The following is a 23,663-nucleotide window of genomic DNA, read 5'->3' as shown; positions in this document are numbered from 1 at the left end:
ACTAATATTATTTCTCTTGCAAAGAGGTAGCAAAACTGTCAACTTACATCTAGGCGGAATACTTATAATGTCTTTAGAATGTTTTGCTACGGTAAAAATTTATGTTGTATATTACGTATAATATTTTGTGAATATTTATTTGTGATTTACGACATATAAGAGATATATCATTCTAGCTAACGAAGGCATCGGTATCCTATTTCACCTTTGTGTATTCCACGCAAGAGTGATGCGATTATATCCAACAACTTGTTATTTTCGTATAGAAAATAGGTTTAAAAGTAAATTTATTGTATTATGTACTACACTTACAACTCTTTTGTACAACTCTTTTGGATAAAATTATCCAGAATATATAATGTTTCTTACTTTTGAAATCATAACGCGCGCTGTTTCTGTAACGTAAGTATACCTAGGTATATAGAGAAGTATTTGGATTTATATATTGACTGGATTATGCTTAACAATTATAAAATATTTTTCATTTTTACGTAATGTTAATTTTAATAAAAAAAACTTGAAACATTTTCACATTAAAACGAGTAAAACACAAAACTTACACGAAATAATATATACCGTATGTCTTAATAATTGTAAGTGTCCGCACTTCCATCCATTACACTGTTTGGATAGTCGACTCACAAATTTATAGTTTTCAGGTCAATAATCGACGTACATATTCAGACGCGTGTCGTTTCTCGCTAAGTGATGATCTGCATCAACCGGCATTTTAGCTTCAATCGTATTCTTCTGCTCTCGATTGGCTTATGGCCTTATGAACGATCAAAATTTGTTCAGCTTTAGTTATCGTAATTTTTTGGTATCTTGATTAGTTGTATTCCATGTACATACGTTCATTTTTTTAATCGTGGCTCTGGTAAATATCTGTAATAAGTATCCGTTCACGCTCTATATTTTTAAATATGATAAAAATAATTTAATGTTATGTTCGCTGTTAACTTCATCTTTGTCCATACAGCATCAACGCGTCGTTCGATTTATATTGATTTAAGGCTAAATTTGTTTAGCCTTAAAAAGAATTTAATCACGATAATAATGAGTATTATGAAGTATGAGTTTTATGCCTGGCGTTTTCGAAGTAACATAAAATTGATAATAAATATTGGTATAGAAGAATATTCTATGTACGCCTGAAGTTGAATATTATGATGAAGTATTAAGTTGTCATAATATATATCACTTGAAAGCGCTTGGCTGGATCAGAGTTAACATAGTTAAACTGTACGTTAAAGTTAAACTGTACTTGTTAAAATAAATATCTTTTTTAACATGTAATTATTTCGAAAATTTACAATGAGAAAAATATCAAAAAGTACGGTTGGCACTATAGGTGAACCGATTGTTGGAACAACTTCAACATACCTGTAACACGTACGTTAAAAAATGAGAACGAGATCGCTATTATAACAAAATATGGGAACATCGCGAAACGTCTTACGGCTATAATTATGTGTAAGACAATTAACGTTTATTAATATTTAATAATTTACTCGTAATAACTCGAAATCTATAGTTTATAATTGTTATAAAAGTCGCGTTAATCACTTTATTACTTAAGTTAATATATTGAGAGACGTCATGTAATTAGAAATGTTAAAAGGAGGATAGAGAGAGAGAATAAAAGTGTAAGTGTCACAATATGTAAGAATTTTTGTTTCTAATTATATTATATTAAGAGCACAAAAATAAATTTAATTGGTAACTGGATTGGTAACAGTACGATCATTAGCTCGCATTAATTAACGGTATGAATTGGTTAATGCACGAAAAAGAAATGTATAACAATATTACCTATTATACAATTAGAAGAATAAGAAGCTATGTTTTAAAAAATTTCTTTTTTTATGTCTTTAGTATTTCATGTGTGCAACATAAGTACTACTTTTGTTACTGACGATTTCACTCTATTTTCTTACTCGCAAACGAGTCTGAATTTCATCGCGTTATGCAAAAACTTTTACAAGTTCTTCATCGGTCGAGAGAGCTATATTATTGCACTTACTTAATATTATTGCATTTTTTCGGAGCTGCCTTACAGGAGGTATTGATAGGAACAGAAATAATGCTTGTAACATACTCCAAACATGCCTGTGGAATGTTTAGAATCGACAGGCGAAAAAATAATTGTAAAAATAAGTATAAAAATATTTTGATTGTAAGCATAATCTTATTTGGTGGTATTTAAACTATTTTATATGGAAGGAAATGATTATGTTGCATGATAATCTATTTTTGGTAGAATAATAAGTATATTATTGTGTTGTTTGTTTTGTTAGCAATATAATTTACAGAAAAATTATTCTGAGTGAATTAAGTTTTTTAATTAGCCTTTTCTGTTTTCACCTGACGATTGAAGAAATTTATTACGACAGCATAAAGTGTAACAACAAATCGTTTTCCTTTCTGTGTCTATAGTACTATAGATACAATACATAAATATATCTAATATTCATGGTCTCACAAATTTGTTACCGCATACCATTATAAAAAATTCGTCACTCACCGATCCGATGCGCAACGGGCGGAGTACGTCGGCCACGTAGCTACGATGATACTGTAACAAAAAACAAAAGATTTAAATTAAAGAGGCGCTGAAAATGATCATTGTTTCAAAAGCCATACATAATTCTTACGCGCTATTATCGCGATTAAATCTAATTCGTCATTCAATTATAGATTTACTGATATAATTATCTATTTTTCGGAAAAAAATATTTAAAAATATGCATTTTTATAAAATTTTGAATAATTTCTTTTTCTCTAATTATTTTTATTGAATTTTTATAGCTTATCGAAATAAAACGGTACGAATAAATGGAAAAAACGATTAATTTTATACATGGATAAGAGATGATACTTACCTCAAGGTTGCTCCGCCGGTGCCCGCCGATGTCTCCTTCGGACCTCCTCCTTCTCTCAGGACGTCAAGCCTCCTCCTGCTTCTCCTCCTTCCACCGCACAAGACACTCTCGAGAAACTCACGGATAATAAACTATGTCGCGCGCGGATTATCAATAAAAGTCTTTCGCGCGATATTGAACGACACTTCCGTTTAAAAAGTCCATAAGAAGAATATTCCGTCAAGTATGCCGTAATATTCTTCAAATGTGGGCTTTGAAAAAGTTCTTCGCTACATTCGAGTCCAGAAATATGGCGAGACGAACGCGCCACGATTATCGCCCGCGAATATCACGACGAAAACAAAGGCTGCATTCGAGGAGCGCGCTATTAGCGCTATTGCATCATTCTGTCTTTATCGCTCATCAGGTGTAAAACAAGGATAGAACAAGCAAATAGCGCTAATAGCGCGCTCCCCGAATCCAGCCTAAATCGTTCGCAACTGTCGTATCAAGAGACACGGTAGTGTTTCGTGCCAAGTACACGCGGAGCGAGACCGACCGTGACTCTTTTACGCGACGCGACGATTTGCGAGTACTCGAGATGTTGAGATCTCGATAACGAGTGAACGGATCAAATTCTAAATAGGCTTGATCGATAGCTTGGGTCGAATTAGGGGGTGGGGGAGGGGGTATCTCCTATAATATTTTTCGCTACGTGCCCTATATACATATATATCTTCGCCGACTTCACCTCGACGTCTCCACCTCGACATCTCCTTCTCGAGCGAGCGATTCGCGGCGATACGTTTATTCCGACAAACATTCAATACACTCGCAAATTATTGAACGCATATGGCACGTACCCGGGTATCTGGCGACTATTCCCGTGGCCCGCGGAACGAGGAGCAGGAGTGCAGGAGTGCCAATCGCGGAAATTAAGCGCGTTCCGAATAACACACACAGCACGGAGCAGGGTGACGGGCGCGCGGAGCACAAACACTTCCTACCTGTGCGAAATTCATCGGGAGAACGATAGCCAAGTGATTTTCGCAGATGAAGATACTTGGAGCGTTGACGGAAACAAATGGCAAGGCCACTCACCTGCAAAAATAATCAATCGCGCGGTGACTTTGAACGTACGCTACTTTCAAAACGGTCGCACTTAGTACAACTGTATCTGGGTCGCGCCGGCGCGCCGCGGCGGCTCGGAGCGGCCGAACGTGATTGGCCGGATTCGGGGGCTCGACTCGCGCAAGTACTACATATACATACCGTGACGTCGCCAGTCGGTCGGTCGGTCGTTCGGGAAGCGAGAAGTTGTGCCGCGTTTATTCGCATCTTCTCCACCGATAGAAGCAAGCGGCAAGCTCGCTGTGCGTGTCGGGATTGCCGCAGAACGATCGCGAATATCATAACGCGTTAATCGAGATATGTGACAACGACCGATGACTAATTCAAGTACACGTGATGGACGCGTTCCAACATCGATGCTCCGATATGCCGCTGCCGTATCGGACCAAGTGTAGCCGCTCCGCGTTTCTCGCGGCTTTTAACCGTCAAAATCGAATACCGCGTGCGGATGAGTGTCTTAAAATATTAAAGAACGATCGTGCGAGTGTTGTGGCACGTTAATTGAAGCGTGCAGCAGCGTTCAAGCGCCGTGTCGAACGCATATTCGATCGCGATCGTGTCGACCGTTTCGCTTAGAGGCCCTCTAGTTTCGCCCAACCTTCGTTTGAACGGCTGAACGCGCGCGCGCTTGCGTGGCCGCCATGATTGTCTCGCGCCGCCACATCCGGCGCCGGCGTCGGTCGGCAGTCGTCGCGTCGCAGGCAGTCGGTCGGTTTATTAGTCGGAATTCGGGACAGTGAAATTGCGCCGCGCTCACTCGCGTTTCTTCCGCCGTATTTCGTACGGGTTTCGAACGAGCGAGTGATTGTCGCGGGAGTGCCGAATTAAATCAGGTGTCGCGCGCTCGCGTCAAGTGTGGATTGTGATGTGCGAGGATCTTGGATCGGTGGCGAGGGTCGCGGCCGACGGAGCAGCCAGCGACGACGACGACGTGGGCAGCGAAGGGTGAGTCGATTCTTTCATGTTCGCATTTATCGTTTATTCACCTGCCACGATTAGATATCCGCGCTTTGTTTCGATCGCGCTCGGTCGAATTATCGTCGTGCCGCGCGGCGCGAAAGTGGTTAGGAGTGTTTAGGACTTGGGATAGGAACGATTTGAAGTTTACTGCGCGTACGCGCCGCGCGTGGTGCTCGCAGGGCGGCTCACTTTGGCCAAGTGTGCCAACTTATCGGGCGACGAACTACCGACACCGACCTAACCTCGATTCGTAAACAGGAGCGCACGTTGTGCGGATCGCAACGCCTGATGCCGGCGATCCAAAAATAGTATTTAACTTTGGCTGTGACATGTTTTATCGCGACGTTAATCGTCCCACTGTTAAATGTAACGATGTAACGGTGATACATTCCCACGCAATTCAATTGGAAATTTGGGAACGCGACGTACGTAGGTTAGGTTAACCAAAGTGCGTTTAGGTTAACCGAAGATGCCTTCGACGTGGCGTTAATTTTATACGTGGCATTTTTATTCAAGTTTAACGAGTTTCGCGAGAGTATTCCGGCACGTTTGCGAAACAACCATGAGCGTCGCCTCTCGGCTCGGTTACGCGAGACCGAACTATGAGATGTTCGTACGTTCCACGTTGATTATATTTTTCACGAGCACCGTGTTGCTTTTCCTGTATTTAAATCGCATCCAACCGGATTATTTTATCGACGAGGCCTTCCACATACCTCAGACGTTGCGATATTGCGCGTGGAACTTCACGCAGGTAAATAATCACGAGAATGATTTGTATGAGTGCGTCGCACTCTAATTTTCTAATTTTCATGAGAGAAATAAGTGGCAAATTATTTTCAGTGGGATCCTAAAATCACTACTTTGCCAGGCTTATATCTTATCGCTGCCGCGATATTATCGCCTTTCAATCTTTGCAATACCACGTATATAAGATGTATAAATTTACTTGGGACGTGCATAAATCTCTATCTCCTTTATAACGTTATAAAGGAAAATTGTAAGTCCAACAAAACGGACCGATGGAACACGTGGCTGATACTCGCGTCGGCATACAATCTCGTCCTTTTCCCGCCGTTGTATTTTTGGTGCTTCTTTTATTACACGGACGTTGTGTCCGTGAACGTGGTGCTCTTAATGTTGTATCTGCACCAACGTGAGCACACGAAGATGACGGCCCTTGCAGGTAATTATCGCAGTTATGTAAGTCATCCGAGAGGGAAATATGATGCAAATAAAAGTAATAAATCACACAGGTTTGCTAGGCGTGCTCGTTCGTCAGACGAATATCATTTGGCTCGGTTTCTTTACCATTGAACGCGCATTAGATATATTTGATCGCAGGATGGAACAACCTGTCCCGCCCGGAGTGCTCAGTACTCCGTTACACTTTCGCGTAAGTAACGTTACGAAATAGATATTACGAGCTACGAAGAGAGAGAATGCTTTTTTAGCCGAGAATTAATTTAGCAAAACTTCTTGAATCATTTTTTAGTTAATTTGGAGGCAGATAATGTACGAATTACGCATAGGTCCGCTGTCCCTCGTCAAGCTCGTCGCGCAGATATGCGCTAGTCTGCTTCCCCACATAACGGTATGTCTCATGTTCGTTGCTTTCGTTGCGTGGAACGGAAGCATAGTGATCGGCGATCGTACCGCCCATGTCGCAACGATCCATATCTGCCAAATACTCTACTTCTCCGCCTTCGTATCTCTGTTCTCGTGGCCGTACGTGGTGCCTCATTGGCGAACGTGTTCGCGATTCCTTCGTCGGCGCTGGATTCTCGCGAGCTGCGCCGCCGCGCTGACGGCCGCGACGGTGCGCTTCAACACGCTCGTTCATCCGTACGTCTTGGCTGATAATCGGCATTACTGGTTCTACGTGTGGAACCGATTCATGGGCCGACACGCGGCGTTCAAATATCTACTGATACCAATTTACGTCGCGAGCCTGTTCGCCATGTCGCGGAACGTCGCTCATCTGAGATTTCTCACGAAAATTAATTATACTATTTGCGTGTGCATGGTGCTGATACCTCAGTTACTGGTGGAACCGCGTTACTTCATTCTGCCGTACATATTTTACCGTTTAAACGTGAAAAGGCCAGAAAGGTGGCAGATCTGTTGCGAATCGCTCACGACCTTTGCGATCAATTGCTTGCAGTTTTATATTTTCGCCAGCAAGGTGTTCTACTGGCAGGATCAGCCCTATGCCCAGCGAATTTCTTGGTGACATTCGCCACGAGTGCAAATATACGAAATAATAAAAGAACTCTATTTCGACGTGAAGTATTCGACGCCTTCCTCCGCGTTTCTTTCTCTATGCGCGGTAATCGTCGATTTAGAAAGATTAAAAGACTTAAAGGGAAGGATTATTAAGAGAGATAATTACTTCGAACAATAGTTTATTGTTCATAACTGAAACTTGTGGCAAAACTGCTAAGATGTTTTTGTACAGCAACAGCTTGTCAATTTGTAATTTCACGGCACGTATATTATCGTCAGCGCACAATATATTATATTAAACGTGTTCGATCGACGACCGAGAACTTTTTATACTTCCTAATTTTTATTACGCTCCGTCGTATCGTTATCTTGTCGTTACATTAACGTTTTCTTATCGAATATAAATGTTGCGCGTAACGGTATAGTAAAAGGTACCGAGATGCAATTTGCGAACCTTCTTCGCTTATTCTAAAGTTCTTTTCTTATTTATATAGCAAAGAGCTTGAGAAAAGGCCTGATACCAAAATAAAAGTAAAAATAAATCAATAAAACGTAAATTCCGTTAAAATAAAAAAAACAGTAATATACGCAATTTTGATCCTGTACTCCAAATTTGCAAATATACTAAATTGAAAAAACGAATTAAATACTTCGTATTATAACGGTAGAAAATAGCGAGGGAAATATATATGTACTGTAATTCTCAATCTATGAAAAAGTGCTCCCATCCTCTCCAATTCTTTCAGACCTGGGTGTGATATGAATATACATATAACAAAAGATTGATTATTTCGTTTAGAAACAAAGACTTGTATGTACAACTTCCGGCTCTCGCATATACACTCAGCCTCTGGATTGCCGGAAATTTGAGCATTACCCGCGATGGAGGCGTCTTTATCCGCCTGTATCACGTAGAACCGATATACTTACTATAAAACAATATAATTATATATCACAAACGATCTCGAATCAACGCGCTAAGTACACTCTCTAGGATTTCTCAAAATTATAACTAAAACGTCTTACTTTTTCCCTACGTATTTTGATAAAACAAAGATAATCATTCACCTATCTATTTCTCTCCCTCTCTTTCTCTCTTTCTCGCTTCTCTCTTTCTCTCTTTCTCGCTTTTTTTTTCTCTCTCTCTCTCTCTCTTTCTACAATCTAACTGCGTGAGAATCACACATATTGCTTGTCGTAAGTTTATTGCGGACCGTATCCGTATAAATCAATCTGAAACGTAAATAGCGTATTTTCTGTACACAAACCTCCGCATATTCCGGCAGGATATGTGAGTGGGAAAAATCTAATGCCATCCCGCTTTCGACATTTGATTAATTTCTAAATAGTGCGATTATCCTATAGATATATTATTTATACATGCTATAGTTTCTCGACTTTTTGGTGTCATAATGACAATATATATATATATCTTATAGGACATGTGATAAATTATTATCATCCACACGCTGGAATTACGTCTATCGCTATAAAGCATCACACACTAGATAAAAGTAGATGAAGTATAGAGCACTTTCGGAAATTGAAGTGCCGTAAGAAATTATTGGGAACCCTTAGGAAAATATTTAAAATTAGCACCCTGGTCTAACTAATGACACGAAATTTTCCGATATCGATTTTAAAGACGTACGGTCGAGAATACTAGATATTATATATATATACATGTAACGCTACAAGGATATGAAATTTGACAAGAAAGAAACTTTTCTTGTTGGTTTTCCGCAGTCTTCCGAGCGTTCGTACAGCAGAACTCCTAATGCCCGAACTAATTAAGCTGACGGATAATTAGTATTATGATCCACGATTAATTGCTTTTTTATATAACTAATTTTTATATAACTTTTATGTAACTAATTTTATATAACTAATTTTTTTAAATATATAAGTTGTCTAATGACTGAACAACGTTGGAGAAAAACGTTGTTTTCCATTTAAATAAATTGTAATAATATACGGGAAATATTTGTATAAGTAAAGTGTTATATAGGAAATTAGATAAAGTTGTATATTTGATCTAATGTTGGTCGAATTTTTATAGCGATATGTTATATTAATGGAAACATTCGGAATTATCGAGGTTCCACTGTACAATCGTGATTCGATACTTCGACGACCATTCTGACGATGTCGTCGGCAGACAATCGAAACGGCAATCGATTCTTTAGATTTCGCATTCAGTGCACACCTCTCTTATTTCCTAGCTCTTTTTTTTTAATACTACCTAACTCACGCGAAATGTATTGTGCAAGAGGAATCAAACGTAGCTTTAAATATTATATGCCTTTCTAGGAAGTACATATTTTCTACGCACACGCACGCAAGTACATTGGTAACGGAAACGCTCGTTTATTTGATTATAATTCGCTGTTTTGTTTATGATCACGGCATTACAATGAAATAAATGGATTATATTATTAACGGAAATAAAAGAGCAGCGACGAGCGCAACTCGAGAATTAAAATTATCTCTATTCAGTCAAATACAGGACATTGTTCGATATTCAGTCGTAAAATCAATTTTTCAGATTCTCTTCAAAATCGGAAAAATGTATTCGGACTAAATTATGATAACTACGCGCATGCTGCACGTTCGGCATTTTATAAATGCTGATTTATGCCGATTTATGCTGAAAGCTAAATAAGTGTAAGTCAAAGATATCTCGTGCACTTCAACTTGATATTTTTTGATCGATAATATCTATCGAAGAAATTTTCATATTTTAACTAGAAATACTCGCGTAAATGATAACTTCTCTAACGTAATTGTTGACAAAGCTTAAGATTAAACTTCGATTTTCGTGCTTTGACTTTTAAACATTTATTTTCTTTCGAAGTTACGAGGAATTGTTATTAAGGGATACTTGCTCTAACTTTTTATCTCGTAATCGTCTATGCTTGCTAATCGCACGAAGAGGCGGGACAAGATTTGTTAAACGACGACGTTAAACATTATACTTGGTAATTAGATTAACGAGCAACGAGCAGGTTCCCCTAAAATCGCCTAGAGACATTTTCATCGTTCGATCGAATAATCTTTGACCTCGCGTCGTACTAGAGCAAGTTTAGGAATGGACTTCGCTATTTAGTAGAATGGAACAGAATAAAGAATCTATTTATAGAACTCGGGATATATCCCTCAGGTAGAATAAAGAAAGTTTAAGAGTTTAACGTTACAGCGAGTGACTCGTTTGCTTTCTTTGGTCGTTGATCTGCAGGGTGCGCGATTTCGCTATTTATGCGCGTTAAAGATACTTCGAAACCGCATGATTTTCGGCTAATAAACTCCACTATCCCGCTGTATTTATCGATTAACATTATTAATAAGGGATTTCACCTTTCTCTTCGCGTTCACATCGCTTCATGCGGCACGCACGAAAGCGGAAATGCTAAAAAGTAAGGATAATAGACGGTTTCGAACTCTAAGCGTGAATTTCTATGCACCTTATCGAGTCGCTGTGGTCATAGCGTTGCCCCGGGAATCCTACTTAACTTTTTTCCTTCACCGCGATATCCTTCCTCGGGGCAAGGACTGTCTTTGGGGCGAGCTACATTGTTGCGGATGTGTAAAAGGTGATAAAAAAACGAATCGTTTTACCGGCTATGCTTAAAGGTAATAACGGTTTTTCCCCTCTCTCGCCGTGAGAGAGAGAGGATAGATATACTTTTAGGCACTGAATCGCACAGTCTTCCGCACCTAGGAACTCCCCTGGAGTGACACCGATGAACTAGTGCGAAGGAGGGGCGGGATTACACACAAGATTCAGGTTCGAGTTCGCGCATCTTCGTTGTCCCGACTGACATCATACTATCTGCTGCTTAAGCTTCACCAGGTTCGTCGCGCCGTAAAGTTTCATGTCCAGCGGCGCGCTCGGCTCGTTTTTCTTCGTCTGCGTGTGCCAGGCGAGCACCTTGGTGCAATTGTCCGCCAGCAATTGAGCGTCCCGCGGCTCGAACGGAGCCAGGCTCTTCAGGAAGCCGTCCTCCTCGTATCCCGCGCGAAATGGCATGGTAGCGTTCGGCCGCTGGTGCAGGAATTTGACGCTTACGGCGAACCCGGCCATGTCCACCGGGAACTTCCGACCGGCTACCCAGCCATCGTAGAACCCGGCGAACTTGCCGTTTTTCAGGATCGGCGAACTCAGCCCGAACTTGGTGCACAGCCCCACTGGGAACATCGACACCGTCTTCGTCTTGCGAATCTAAAAGGCATGTTAAAAGATGAATCCTTTAGAAAAAGATTTTCAGGTCTTTAGCAAAATTAAAACACGCTTTCGTAACTGGTCATACCTCGTCGAAAAGTTCAATATCGTAAGTATTGTCGTCGTCGGCGAAGTAGAACACACCTCTCGTGGCGTTCGCCCTGATCCACTGTAAACCGCGATTTCTGTTCGATACCCCTCGCGGCTTGGCGCCCTTCTTGAGTTTGTATTTCTCCGGCATTGGAGCTGCGCAAATGTAATACAAATCATTCATATCGTACAGATAGGTATCTGTGATTTTGCGATACAGATTCGTATCTCGGACATTGATTTACCGATTAAATGATCGAACTTCAAGCTCGTTCTTTCCAATAATTCGGTCACTTGTTTGGTGGCGACGGTAGCGTCTTCGATGACGAGCCAGTGTATATTTCTCACCAACATCAACGTATGGGCCATCCTCGTGAGTTCGGGAATCTGCTCGGGTCTTCGATATGTGGGCGTGATGATGTACAGGGGTTCTTCGGACTCCGCGGAATTCGATGAAGGGGACGACGGGCGAGACGGCGGTAACGTCGTCGCCGGGGGTTGCAATTGCGGCGGAGGCTTGAAATTATTTCTAGAGGCCGCCGAAGCGTTTTTGCTTAATTGATTGATAAGTTCCCGCACAAGCATCGAGCTTATTTCTGGACTCAGGCCGTTCGTGATTTGTACTCGGTACACGGCGTATCGAATCTGTAAAGAGAAACGATATAACTTGTCTGACGAAGTATAGATCGTAGTAACAATTGCCATATAATAATAAATACTTTATCAGATAAGACGAGTTTCGTTTTCACGAAACCCTGATTGCACAGTAAATATTAATCGTTATTTTTTTACCATTTCCTCGGCGAGCCTTGGGGTTTTGCCATCGCCCTCCTCACCGATCGGCAAATCCCCGGCGTCGTCTGCGGAAGTATCGGCATTGAAGGCCGTTACTTGATCGAAAGTAACGCCGGTGGACAGGTGATACTGATAAAAGACTACGCAGATCCCTATCAAGGCGATCACTCCCATTTTCATGGACGGCTTCATTATACCGATGCCTGAATTCAGAAAGAGAAACGTTCAAAAATAACAGCGAGGATAAGAATAATATATTAATGCCAATAAAACGATTTTGACACAGTGACACGATAAAAAGTGAGTAAGGGGGAAAATGGATGATTTGATTAAATTTTTGAAAACGCGCATTAAGCTGTAACGTTTTTAATCTCGCTCGGGGGGAATGGGAGTGGAAGATGAATCGGGCTGTAGATTAAAAATTTACCACACCTCCAACTTACTCCACCAACTTTCCTGCTCTTGGCGGGAAGCAGTTACTCTCGCGTCCTATTCTCGTATCTCCTCCGGACTGTGAGTTTCCAATTTTAATCTGATTCACGGTTCAATCCCATTCCCGGGGAGGGGTGGGCACCCCATTCGCCGGGCATTAGCGTATATAAATGTATATCATGCGAATTTTATACGCGAATAAAATGTAAAATGTAAATTTAACAGCGAACGAAACGAAATACGAAGATTAACCGTGGAGAGAGGTCGGTGAATTAAAACCCGACGTTGCATTGAAACCCATTTCCCGCCGTTCGTATTAAAGCTCGACGCGCAAGATGATCCCGTTTCCGCGATGATCTCGAGCGGAAAACGTCGAGTTGCCATAATAGCCCGCCCGCCGGGCGCAGAAGGTTGAAACAAAGATGTGTTCACTCACCCGAATGCTACATGTGTCGGCTGTTCCGTCGTTTCCTCTGCCTCTCCTGAATCGCGAGCTGCTTCTTGCCCTGTCATAAAAGTAATTAGCTGTCGTAATGCCCGTGGTATCTTGCCGCAAGGTTTTTACATCTAGAGCAGGATGATATATACAGCCGCTATAAATTTATTACACTTTTTTGCGCGATTGCGAGAACTCGCCGGATGAAAATTCTCGGCGTGCGTGAATGAGCCTTACGATCATCGTGCCGATAATTACGACTAATCGCGACTGTTTACGCGAACTTAATTACAATTCCCTGACGCGCTCGCTAAGTCCGCTTTGCAAACGTGAGCAACGGCCGGGCCGATTCTGGCGCGATCGAAGGGACAGTCCTCTCGAGGTTTAATTATTTTCGTGGGTCATGTGGCATTTCCCGAAGGCCCGGATTCGCTCGGAGGAGGCGAGGAAGGATGAAGAAGAGGAGGAAGAGGAGGATGAGAGCGCAGGCGTAGCGACTAAGCCGATAGCGCGGTCGCCGGAAGAACATCCGTCAGGATCCCGCGGACTTTGGCGATAAAGCGTGCGACGTTTAAAGCGAAGGACCGTCGCCGTCGCTAACGAGCGACGATAACGTTCGAGATTTATCTAACGAACGAGAGACGCGAGATATGCGCGCGTGTTTGCGGGTCTCCCGTAGGATGCTGCGCGTGAAACCAGAAATCCTCTGTGGGTAGCGTCATAATTTCAACCTGTCTTTCTAATAAAACTCCTTCCTCCTTCTTCGGCGACTGATCTCGTGAGAAAGAAAGAGAGAGAGAGACGTGCATCAATTTTATTGCTCTCGCGCTATTTCTTCTCCCCGATACCAAGCGGCCCGCGTTAGCCGCGTCTATCATTAATAACCGTCGTCTTCCATCCGACGTATCGCCCCCTCGCAATTTTATAGCCTCTTTAGCGCGCGAAGATAATAGACGTAGTTCAACAGTATTCACTATGATGTACAATAACGCGTTAGGAGCTAGGAGCAACTCATTTAATCCTTATCTCTGTTATTCTTCACAGGATCCTTTCTAACGCGCTGCAGCGTTGAGAAGAAATTTTATCTTATCGCCGTTTTTTTCCGTTATATTCGTCACTTCGTTAAACGAAGAATACGACTTTGAAAGTCGATAATGGCGTCTTTTGAACGTTACACGACGTAGCCTGAAAATGCTCTCTTCTCTAATTTACTTTCAACGTGTCGCTATCGCAACGTTCTTACGTAAACCCGCGTCATGTGCAGGACGGCCGTTCTAAATTACGTGACACCGAGAATTTAACGCCGTCTCTCCCATATCGCGCATCACAAACGCACTCCTTTTCGCCTCACCTGGCGACGTCAGCAGCAAAAAAACGTAAAGCCGACACCGATAAGATGTACCGTCTTTATCTTGCGCGTCGAATTGCGCAGCACAAAGCGGCATTTCGTAGCAAACAACAATCGCGGAAAATACCGGAAATTCACCGTTTAAAAACATACGCCGATCTATATATATAAAGATATTACCGATCAATCTCAATTATCAATGTGATACAAATCCGATCTTGACATTTCTAGTCTAGAATAGGTGAAGCGCGATGACTATGTCCATCTTGGTAAAAGAAAGAATACGTGTGAAATTCTCTCTTCATTATATTAGTGCTAACATGTTTAAAAATCTGTTTACATTTCTGAACGTCCCTTCTTTCTCTTTCTCTCTTACTTGAAACGCTCTCGAACTTATCTGTCAATTTTCTGATAAGATTTCTGATTTTTTGAAAATCTCGAGGTGACGGATGCGAAACGTTTTTCCGTCGCCGCGATAGTATCTTGTTAAAAGGAATGCAGGTTACGAAAGTAAGTGACTGCCTTTCGTAACTGGCAAAACCCGAATCGGTAAATCGAATTGGTAAATGCTCGACGCGCGGCCCAAATGGAAAAAGCAAATCGTTAAATTTGCTTTGGTAAATTTCGGTTTAACTAAATGGCGGAAGAAGCGGTGATCGATCGTCGTAATTAAGCGCCGCGGCAAATGCGTCTAATTCAGCGTAACGCGGCTTCCTCGATAAATTGTGAGGCGCCAATAAGGTTTCTTAAATGCACTTATACTTCAGAAACACAAACGTTCGATCGGTGCGAATTATGGACGGTTCAATGTAAGTACATGGAATTTGTAATATCGTTGAAGCACGGTTAATATAACAGGATTTTATAACCGCGTCCGATTATTTGAATTTCAAGTCACCTGCCTGGGATTATTTGGCTGCCGCGATTCGCTTTACAATGTGCATTGAAATGTGTGTGAAGTTTTTCCGAGAAGACCTTCTATTGTAAGGTGCAAACAAGGTCTTAAAAGTTTACAAACACAGTACTGTGTAAAAGACAGAAGTTTATCGATTGTGAAACCTATGTAGCTGTAGAAAAGGTTTCGTCATATATTTATCCTGTCCCCTTTAATATTTTCTGAATTAAAATCCCATTACGTTATTGCAAAATCGATGTATATTGTTTTCTAGCGAGGAAAGTAGCGCACAGAAAATTGGAAAATTAATCTCAGTAAAAATAAATTGTCGCTCATAATTATTCTTCGCGAGATGCGATCTTTCGCTGAAACGATTATCATGCAGATTTATGAGGAAAATATTTAATTATGCATCTGCGTCGGAAATAGAACACAAATGGTATCTATATTTTATTTAGCTTTAACGATCTCTTTTCGAACATCCAACATATATGCGCAACGATCATCACGCGAAAAACTTGACGATCGATCGGTCTCGCGCATGCAGAATTATTTTCGATCGGTTATTGATCTTGTCGATTAATAATTACAATGGCTGTCGTGTTTCGCCAGAAATTTCGCGTTGTTACGCGAGCTTTTGAAATCAGGGCCTAAATCACGACTGTGATAGACGCCATCGCGCCGCGGGGATTCGCATAAATTACTAATTAGAATGCGGGAAACGAATGGCCCAGCTCGAGGGGATTCTTCTTGCTTCGCTTCCGTGCTCCGCTTGCATGAGAATTTCATGGCTGATCAGCTCGCCCTAACTAATCCAGTGCCGCCAGATAATCTAGATAGGATCGTTAGTCTCTAATCTAAATCAGTTTGCAAATCGGCGCGGCATCAACGAGGCAATTTACCGTCTGATTTAATCAGAGACACGTTCACGTTATTGAACCGTGTATACGTATACGTGTGTAAAAAACGAACGTGGCGTGTATTCTAGACTCTGGACTCGCGTGTGTAAAAAGTCGTGACGTTTATAGGGCAAGGGATTTACGTTTCGAATCAGTTCGGTAATCCTGGTTTCGTGCAAAGGTTTGTCCTGTTATTAAGATTGCAGAGAACCGGCTGCCTCTCGCGCGCCATTAATGAGAAACGAGCCTAATCCCTCGTTCGAATCCAAGTCACGATTATTATGCGGCGTTTTTTTTTTCTCCGCGCCGTTCAAGGTGCACGCGGCCGCGGCGGCGTGCAACGAGATTGCGTTCGCGTATACTTATCCCAGTAGAAACGCCGCGATATCGCCAGACCGCGCCAACTCGGTCGAAACTTTTATATCGCGCACTTCCCACGGCATGCGGCACTCCGTTAAACACACGTCGCTCCAAACTCCGATTAATTAAATCTCCCCCGCTTTAGAATCGAGGAACCGAACTAACCGAAATTTTAACGGCTTCGACAGGAACGCGAACATTCATTATCAAGTTAATGCCTCGCAGCCAACCTCGTTTGCATTAACCCAGAAAAATCACATTATCTATCCTCTCCTTTCCAAGTCTCACGTGCATGTGTATTTTAGCGTGCGCACGCGTGCGCTTATCGCGGTGTCCGCAATTTTATTTGCAGTTTTTATTTACGTCTCACGAATCTCCTCGAACTGTGCGCCGAACTGTCGGCGCAACCTCGCCGTATTCCCTTACCTGTGAAAATATACGTTTTGCATGTGCAAATCGCGGGATCGGTTTTCCACAAGTGATAAACACGCCGCGCCGGTTTGACATCGAAGCCGCGCGTGCGCTTTGCGCGGTCTTTAGAGCTAATAAAACACGCGTTACGTTCGCCGTTATCGAGCATTCCTTAAAACTCTTGGTATATATTTAAGATATGATATTTAAAACATCCGTTATACGCGTAATTGCCTCCGAAGCAGGAGTTAGCATTAGAATACCGATTCCGATTTCAGCGCGTAAACGCGTCGCGATAGTCGTTATATTTGTTCAATCGTTTATCGGTTTATACTAACCGCCTCGACTCGACGGAAACCGGAGCACGATAAATGCGCCGATTAATCGCAGCTTCCTTAACCAGAACCACTTATCACTCGTAGGCTTCCGCGTAGAGCCAGACAAATTAACGCACTCATCATCGTGGCGCGAATCAATTTTTCACCGAGCCCGGCCGGCGCGTTCTAATCGCTCCGCGGCCGAAAGAGGAGCGCTCCGTTTCCGGAGCCGGGTCTCTCTTCGGGGCATTAATCAGGCCGCTCCGCTTTGCTGGCACTTGACCCAGTTGACCCGATCCGGGAGATCTCGCGGAATCGGACGGAACGTTCGAAACGCGCATCTCGGTCGAGAAACGTGTGTCTTACTGGTAGCACCGTCCCATCGGAGTCACGCGACGGCACCGACAATGACGACGAGAACGAGGCCGACGAAGACGAGGCCGAGGACGGCGAAACGGCGACGCAATCACGGCTGACTCGACACTGAAACGTTTCCTCCGGTTTCGTTTCCTCCTACTCGCGTGGCCACTTCTATAACGTCGTTCGTAACATGCCCCACCACGCCGATCGAAGGACCGATCATCGTACGAGGGGGAGAGAGAGAGACGCGTGTCCCACGTGTGCGTGCTGCGCACGATCCACGGATCAGATCACGTGGCAGAATCTATTAGCAGATTGCGGTAATTTGGCGCTCAGTACAACAGCGCAGTAACGCGTTTTCAGGCCGGCGAACGTTTAACCCGCCGACGCCGCGACGTGCCGACGTCGATTTTCACCTCGTTCGCAAGAGGCGTGCGCGATATAATCGAGCTAAGTGAACGCCGTTTCTAATCAGATTTGGAAATGAGAGAAAGGAAAGAGAGAGAGAGAGAGAGAGACGCGAGAATACGTTGCACAGATTTTTCCATCGTGCACGATATTTATACCCACTTTTCCACTTGTCATGCAGAACCTCGTAAAAATATAGATGACATACGTTATTCCTCGCCCATATATTTCCGAACGTGATGTTTTACAATAGAATCCAGATCGAAGCCGCGGACAACTTTAGAGAACTTTACGAATAATACATTCGACCCGCTCGCATATCAGAGTTTCCGATCTTTCCGATATGTACGATTAGCCCCTTAAAAATACGGCCGCCTACGTATGAGGGCTTAATATTGGAAGTATGTCAAACAACGACGGTACATATGAATTATTTTATTCGGCAATTTTATTCTAGGAATTATTTCTATCGATGTTTTCTGTAAAAGTTGGATCGAAGGATATAGCTGTACGTGTACCCGATGCCTCTCGGGTACATCTATAAAAATAGAATTTAAAAGTATTTCAGGATTCCCCAGCGGTGTTACTGTCGAGCTTTTTATCGGTTCTGTCAAACGTATATGTATCGCTCACGTTTCTGTCCCGTCGCGTCGCCGGCAAATAAAACAAAATAGGAGAACAGCCCCCCCACGTCTTCATTTTATAAAGCAAGCTTTACTTCTCCCCAATGTAAAGCTCCGCCCGACATTCTCTTTGCACGAAAGACATGAAATATTACGTGCGAGGAATTGTCGCGACGCGACGCGATGCGACGTATACGTCGGCGTAAAGCCCCTCGTATATATCGAATTGCCAAGTTCGTGCGAATCGTGCGTGCCGCATTTCTCACGTTCTCGCGACGCGTTAAAAACGCGTTGTCAGCGATCTCGTTAAGCGCGGAATATCGCGCGGCACGAATAGCCCCGGCGGGAGCAATTTTCGTCGCGGCGATTAGATGCAACGCGGTTAATCTACCGGAATCGTGCGAGGCGCGCGGAAAAATTCATGAGTTCCTCTCGTATTATTAATCTTCCAATTAGCCTCTATAAATGCGCGACGTGTCGCGGCAAATATATTCCACCCGTTTTGCGTTACGACGCCGACGTTATCGGATAACATTGTAACTTGCATTCGCCGTGCCTCGGAAGCTTACGCTAACGGCGAAAATGATACGATACCGTGCACGGCGGCACGTGCTCGCGATTGCCAACACGCGAGAGAGAGAGAGAGAGAGAGAGAGAGAGAGAGAGAGAGAGAGAGAGAGAAGCGCACACAACGTGTACCTAGTAGTATAATGATCAATAACATGGTAGAAATGAGGCACTGGTCGGTGGTGAAGGACGCCGACGAGAGACCGTTCCCGAATAGATAAGGCGCCGAGTTATCGTTCGACGGGCAATCGAATTCGTTCTTACCCCGTGTGACCCGAATAAATAATTAACCGGGACGCAAAATCACCTCCGTCACCGATTGATCGCGATCGATTGATTAAATATTAACAGCCTCCGCCGCAAAGGGTAACCCAAGACACACGGCGGGGTTTAATTCTATTAAAATTTCCGGTATCACTCGAACTCAAGTGGATGGCAAATACCTGATAGCGTATCAAACATATATACACATCATGCTACTATGTAGGTGGCTTTACATAGCGATCGAGTGCTAACAAAGGATGCACTCAACCGTATTCAAGTATTAGACTGTGTCTTCATTCACTTTATGTATACTCATTAGATAATCGGCCGAAAGAAAGTTTTGATGCCAGTTGGCGAAGTATATCGTCGACGTTTCTGCAGTACGTACTTAGTTATATCCCGAAGGCTATATGTAGAACGAGAGTTCGGATCCGAATAAAAATCACACGAAAGCAACACAACATTTCACTACCTAGACCGGTTCTTTTTTTTCTCGGGTAATCCGCCACTATGTAAACAACGCTCGCGCCGCAGACGATGCGAGGCAGGATATAGCGCGGAAGTTTGATCGATTCAAGCCGGACGAATTTCGGGGAGGATATTTGTGCAAACTACCCCCTCGGTTCCGCATTCGCTTTCCGAGCACGTTGCCGGCCTAGACGGGATATTCTCGGGGGCGCAATCTCGCGAGGTCGCGCAATTTCTAACGCAACTTTCGGTATCAGAGGAGGCCCCGGCAACTAATAAGAAGTTCCCGCCGACCGGTCTGCACCGGTGTGTAGCCTTCTATGGCGCCCTTTGATTTGGAGGGCACATGGCCACCCTGCTGCTGGTCGATAACCACCGCTCGACAGACACCATGCGATTCTCCCTCTCCCTCTCTCTCTCTCTCTTTCGGTTTTGATACCCGTTTACCTTCCCTCGATACCTCTTACCTCTTACCTATAGCCACTCATGGGCGTCGGCAGAGTTTTTCGCGCGAGCGAAAACAAGATAACGATGAAATCTCTAAAGCCAATTCGAAGAAAATCATACACCTATAAATACGGTCAATGCCGTCTTGCTCCAGGATCCCCTTAACCGGAACAAATAATAAAATACATTAGTCATGTTTGATGAAAGATAAAGAGAATACGCAGAAGAGCAACAACGAAACACTTTAATCTTCGTTCAAAAAACTTTTCTAATTTCTAACTTTATTTTATTAAGGTTTGACGAAAAAACGACAAGCTTCTTGTCTAAATCTAGTATAAAAAAAAAACCAATCATACACGTGTATAATCATACACGTAACTCGAGCAATTCAATTATGAATCGTACAAAGTAAAGATGATTAGGGGTAGTAATAATTAAGTAAAACGTGAGATACCGTGGATGGTGAGACGGCAATTCAGTTGGAAGAGCGAACGAGGGTATAATGGGAGGAGCGGATGTCGGCGCGTTAGGTTTCTCCCTTGAATGGGAGAAACTTCGGCATGCTTGAATAGGAGGAACTTCGTTTAAACACGTTTATGCACGTTATCGATTAGAGCGCTCGTGGTCTGCCTAACAAAATAGCGCCTTTTAATGAAACTTTTCTCCATTCCTCGCGTCTTGAACAACCGGAGAAGATTGTAAGGTGCATCCCCTATGGATTCCGCTCACGGCGCCCATGTGTCTCCCTTTCCCTACCCGTCCTCTTTCTCTTCTCCAGTCCTCTTTCACTCTCTTTCACTGCCATGTTCCATCCATTTCCGTCCGTCCCACCTTCGTCGTCATATTGATCGTGACTTATAATACCAACGTATGATGTGTAATGTTGTAAATCGGGTTATCTCGCCTGCCATCTTTCGACAGAGGCCTTCCGTGACCGATCCAACGGAAGCGACGCGACATGAAGATTACGATGGGATTATTGATAAGGGACAGTTGGCATAGTGCTCGGAAACGTGTACTCGATAAGCCGACTGACGATCGATCAAGGTCGCGTCTATCTAGCAGAACGTCTAATCAAATGTCACCACTGCATTTTTGTCATTTTGTCAACATTATTATCTCTTCTGTGAAAGAAGAGAAAAAAATACCGATAAATGTATCAGATTGCGTCGAGCGATGTTTGTCGAAGTATTTTTTTTCGCAAAGTGAAGATCCGTAGATTGATAATAATAGAATATGTGGTTATTTACTCGTACATATTAGATCAAGAACGACTGTATCGCGCGTATTTTTGTAATTCAGTTCGTTCGATCGAATCTAATTATCCTTCAATACCCATCGCGCGCGCCGGAATACGCGAGCTCCTTCTTACGTAATGTCTTGTAATTTCCTCGGGGAATTCTTCCTCTCGACCTGCACGACCTACTCCACTGCTTGTGTCGCAAACGAGAAACGATCAATCTCTACTTTTCGCTAATTACGACTCCTGGAAAGAGATCTTCCCCGGGCTCTCCCCTATCCGTCCCCCATAAATCTTTGGTTCGAGTGAACCAAATCGCCACGTTTGACGGCGATTTATTCGCCGACCCTCGTATTCTCCCCCTCCCCTTAGGCCAATCCTGGCCAATGTCCTTACCGGCGTTCTCCAGGACTTCTCGATAAGTTAAGCCGGCTAAATACATTTCCACTTCCTTTATTGACCTTCCGGTATCAACCCACCCCCGCGGTAGCAACCCCACTCTCTCAGTAATCGGCACCGCGTAAAGGTAGCGCTACGGTCGCGGTCGAAGACCATTCACCACCGCAAATGGATTTGGATGGATATTAAGGATAACCGGAACGCATTGATACCGAACGCGATCGTTAAACGTACACCGGTTACCGGCCCCGTTGGTTCTTGTGCTCGGACCCCCCGATTTCCCCCCTGGATTCGAGCGACGCAGATACCTAGCCGGGACAGTTCGCTTCTGGGAACTGCGGTTGAGGTTAAGCCATCGGGTCATTAATCCAAATTAATCCCGGCGATCTGTCAGAGTAATCAACCTTGGAACGCAAGATGTTGGCGCGCTTCAATCTACCCCTAACGACGTTGGACTCTCTTACGAAAATCTCTCTAGCTCGCGCAAGAAGATTCGAGTCTCTACCTAAATTGAACGTCGAAATACTGCTAAATACGATCGTACAAGTAACATCGAATGCAGTTTTACATTATTAAAACTCAAAGTTTAACGTACTCGGGCCTAAGTACGATTCGCGATCCACGAGAGAACATTGAGTGCAACATGCACATTCACATTCGACGAGACGTGAATGCGGTGCCCTATCTCCGCGAAACCGCACGGTCTCTCCGCGCGTGTTAATCACGAGCAGATGTTTCTCAGCTTAATCCACATTTCGCGTAAATCCGATCGCGGGCCAGATGGCACGCACCCCCGTCCCCCATACCATCGTGCGCGAGGAGTAAAATCGCGAGATCCCGCGTCCGATCGTTAGGGCTCGCGCAAATTGCGAAATCGCGTTTTCCGGCGTGGGGATAAAAATAATGCGTCAGGAGGCAGAAGAACGATACATTCAGTTGGCTTGGCGAGGGGTGCTCGTCCCAACCAGCTCACCTCGCAACGGCGAGAAATTCTCATGCCGCGTCAGGAACCTTCGGCTTTTCGTGGAACGGAAATTCATGCGATTTCCCACGCCGTCGTGGACGGTTACTCATTGCGGTACTCACCATAGTAACGAGGGTGTCCGCTCACCGTCCACCTTTCGCTGTCGGGACAGCCGTCGATCGACAATCGCGACAGCCACCACACTGCACTACTGCAGAGGAAGGCGCGCTGCTAAGGGACGGCTACTGCTGCTGCTACTGTCGCGGCGGCTGCTGCTGCTGCTGCTGCTGCTGCCGCTGCTGCTGCTGCTGCTGTTGCTGGTGCGTCCGGAAAAAGCGGGAGGGGGCAAATCCACCGTCGTTCCATGCTGCGGCACGCGAATTCGCGCATGTACCCTGGGGTGGCAAAAGCGCCGCGCCGCACAGCCGGCCAGATATATATGTAATCGTGTACACACACGCACGCGCGCACACCATACACATACACACGTGCGCGCGCGCGCGCGCGCGCTCTGACATTTCGGCCGGCCCGTTCACCACTGGC

General features: G+C 43.8%; 2 protein-coding genes across 6 annotated transcripts; one reads left to right on the top strand and one right to left on the bottom strand.

Annotated features, from left to right (window-relative positions):
• The first annotated feature begins 5,188 nt into the window (after positions 1–5,188).
• On the top strand, positions 5,189–7,238 carry LOC112459329 (putative Dol-P-Glc:Glc(2)Man(9)GlcNAc(2)-PP-Dol alpha-1,2-glucosyltransferase). 2 transcript variants are annotated; one of them, XM_025023361.1, is made up of 5 exons: positions 5,189–5,377; positions 5,469–5,706; positions 5,796–6,138; positions 6,209–6,348; positions 6,448–7,238. In XM_025023361.1, exons 2-5 carry the CDS (start codon positions 5,515–5,517, stop codon positions 7,183–7,185), a joined length of 1,413 nt encoding a protein of 470 aa, XP_024879129.1. In that variant the 5' UTR covers positions 5,189–5,377; positions 5,469–5,514; the 3' UTR covers positions 7,186–7,238. The 2 variants fall into 2 exon arrangements, with proteins under 2 accessions (XP_024879129.1, XP_024879128.1); XM_025023360.1 differs by having other exon boundaries at positions 5,189–5,400.
• Positions 7,239–8,322: 1,084 nt separating this feature from the next.
• On the bottom strand, positions 8,323–23,422 carry LOC112459330 (galactosylgalactosylxylosylprotein 3-beta-glucuronosyltransferase P-like). Of its 4 annotated transcripts, none has more exons than XM_025023362.1 (6): positions 23,243–23,422; positions 13,151–13,220; positions 12,280–12,485; positions 11,733–12,132; positions 11,486–11,643; positions 8,323–11,397 (listed from the first exon to the last, which is right to left on the bottom strand). In XM_025023362.1, exons 3-6 carry the CDS (start codon positions 12,472–12,474, stop codon positions 10,999–11,001), a joined length of 1,152 nt encoding a protein of 383 aa, XP_024879130.1. In that variant the 5' UTR covers positions 12,475–12,485; positions 13,151–13,220; positions 23,243–23,422; the 3' UTR covers positions 8,323–10,998. The 4 variants fall into 4 exon arrangements, with proteins under 4 accessions (XP_024879130.1, XP_024879133.1, XP_024879131.1 ...); XM_025023365.1 differs by lacking the exon at positions 23,243–23,422 and adding an exon at positions 17,402–17,907 and having other exon boundaries at positions 13,151–13,281; XM_025023363.1 differs by lacking the exon at positions 23,243–23,422 and adding an exon at positions 17,402–17,907.
• Positions 23,423–23,663: the final 241 nt, after the last annotated feature.

The sequence above is a fragment of the Temnothorax curvispinosus genome, unplaced genomic scaffold (genome assembly GCF_003070985.1).
Source record: "Temnothorax curvispinosus isolate PA1 unplaced genomic scaffold, ASM307098v1 QBEX01009742.1, whole genome shotgun sequence".
NCBI lineage: Eukaryota > Metazoa > Arthropoda > Insecta > Hymenoptera > Formicidae > Temnothorax > Temnothorax curvispinosus.
The sequence above is the reverse complement of the archived record's forward strand: the minus strand, read 5'-3'. Positions and strand labels throughout refer to the sequence as shown.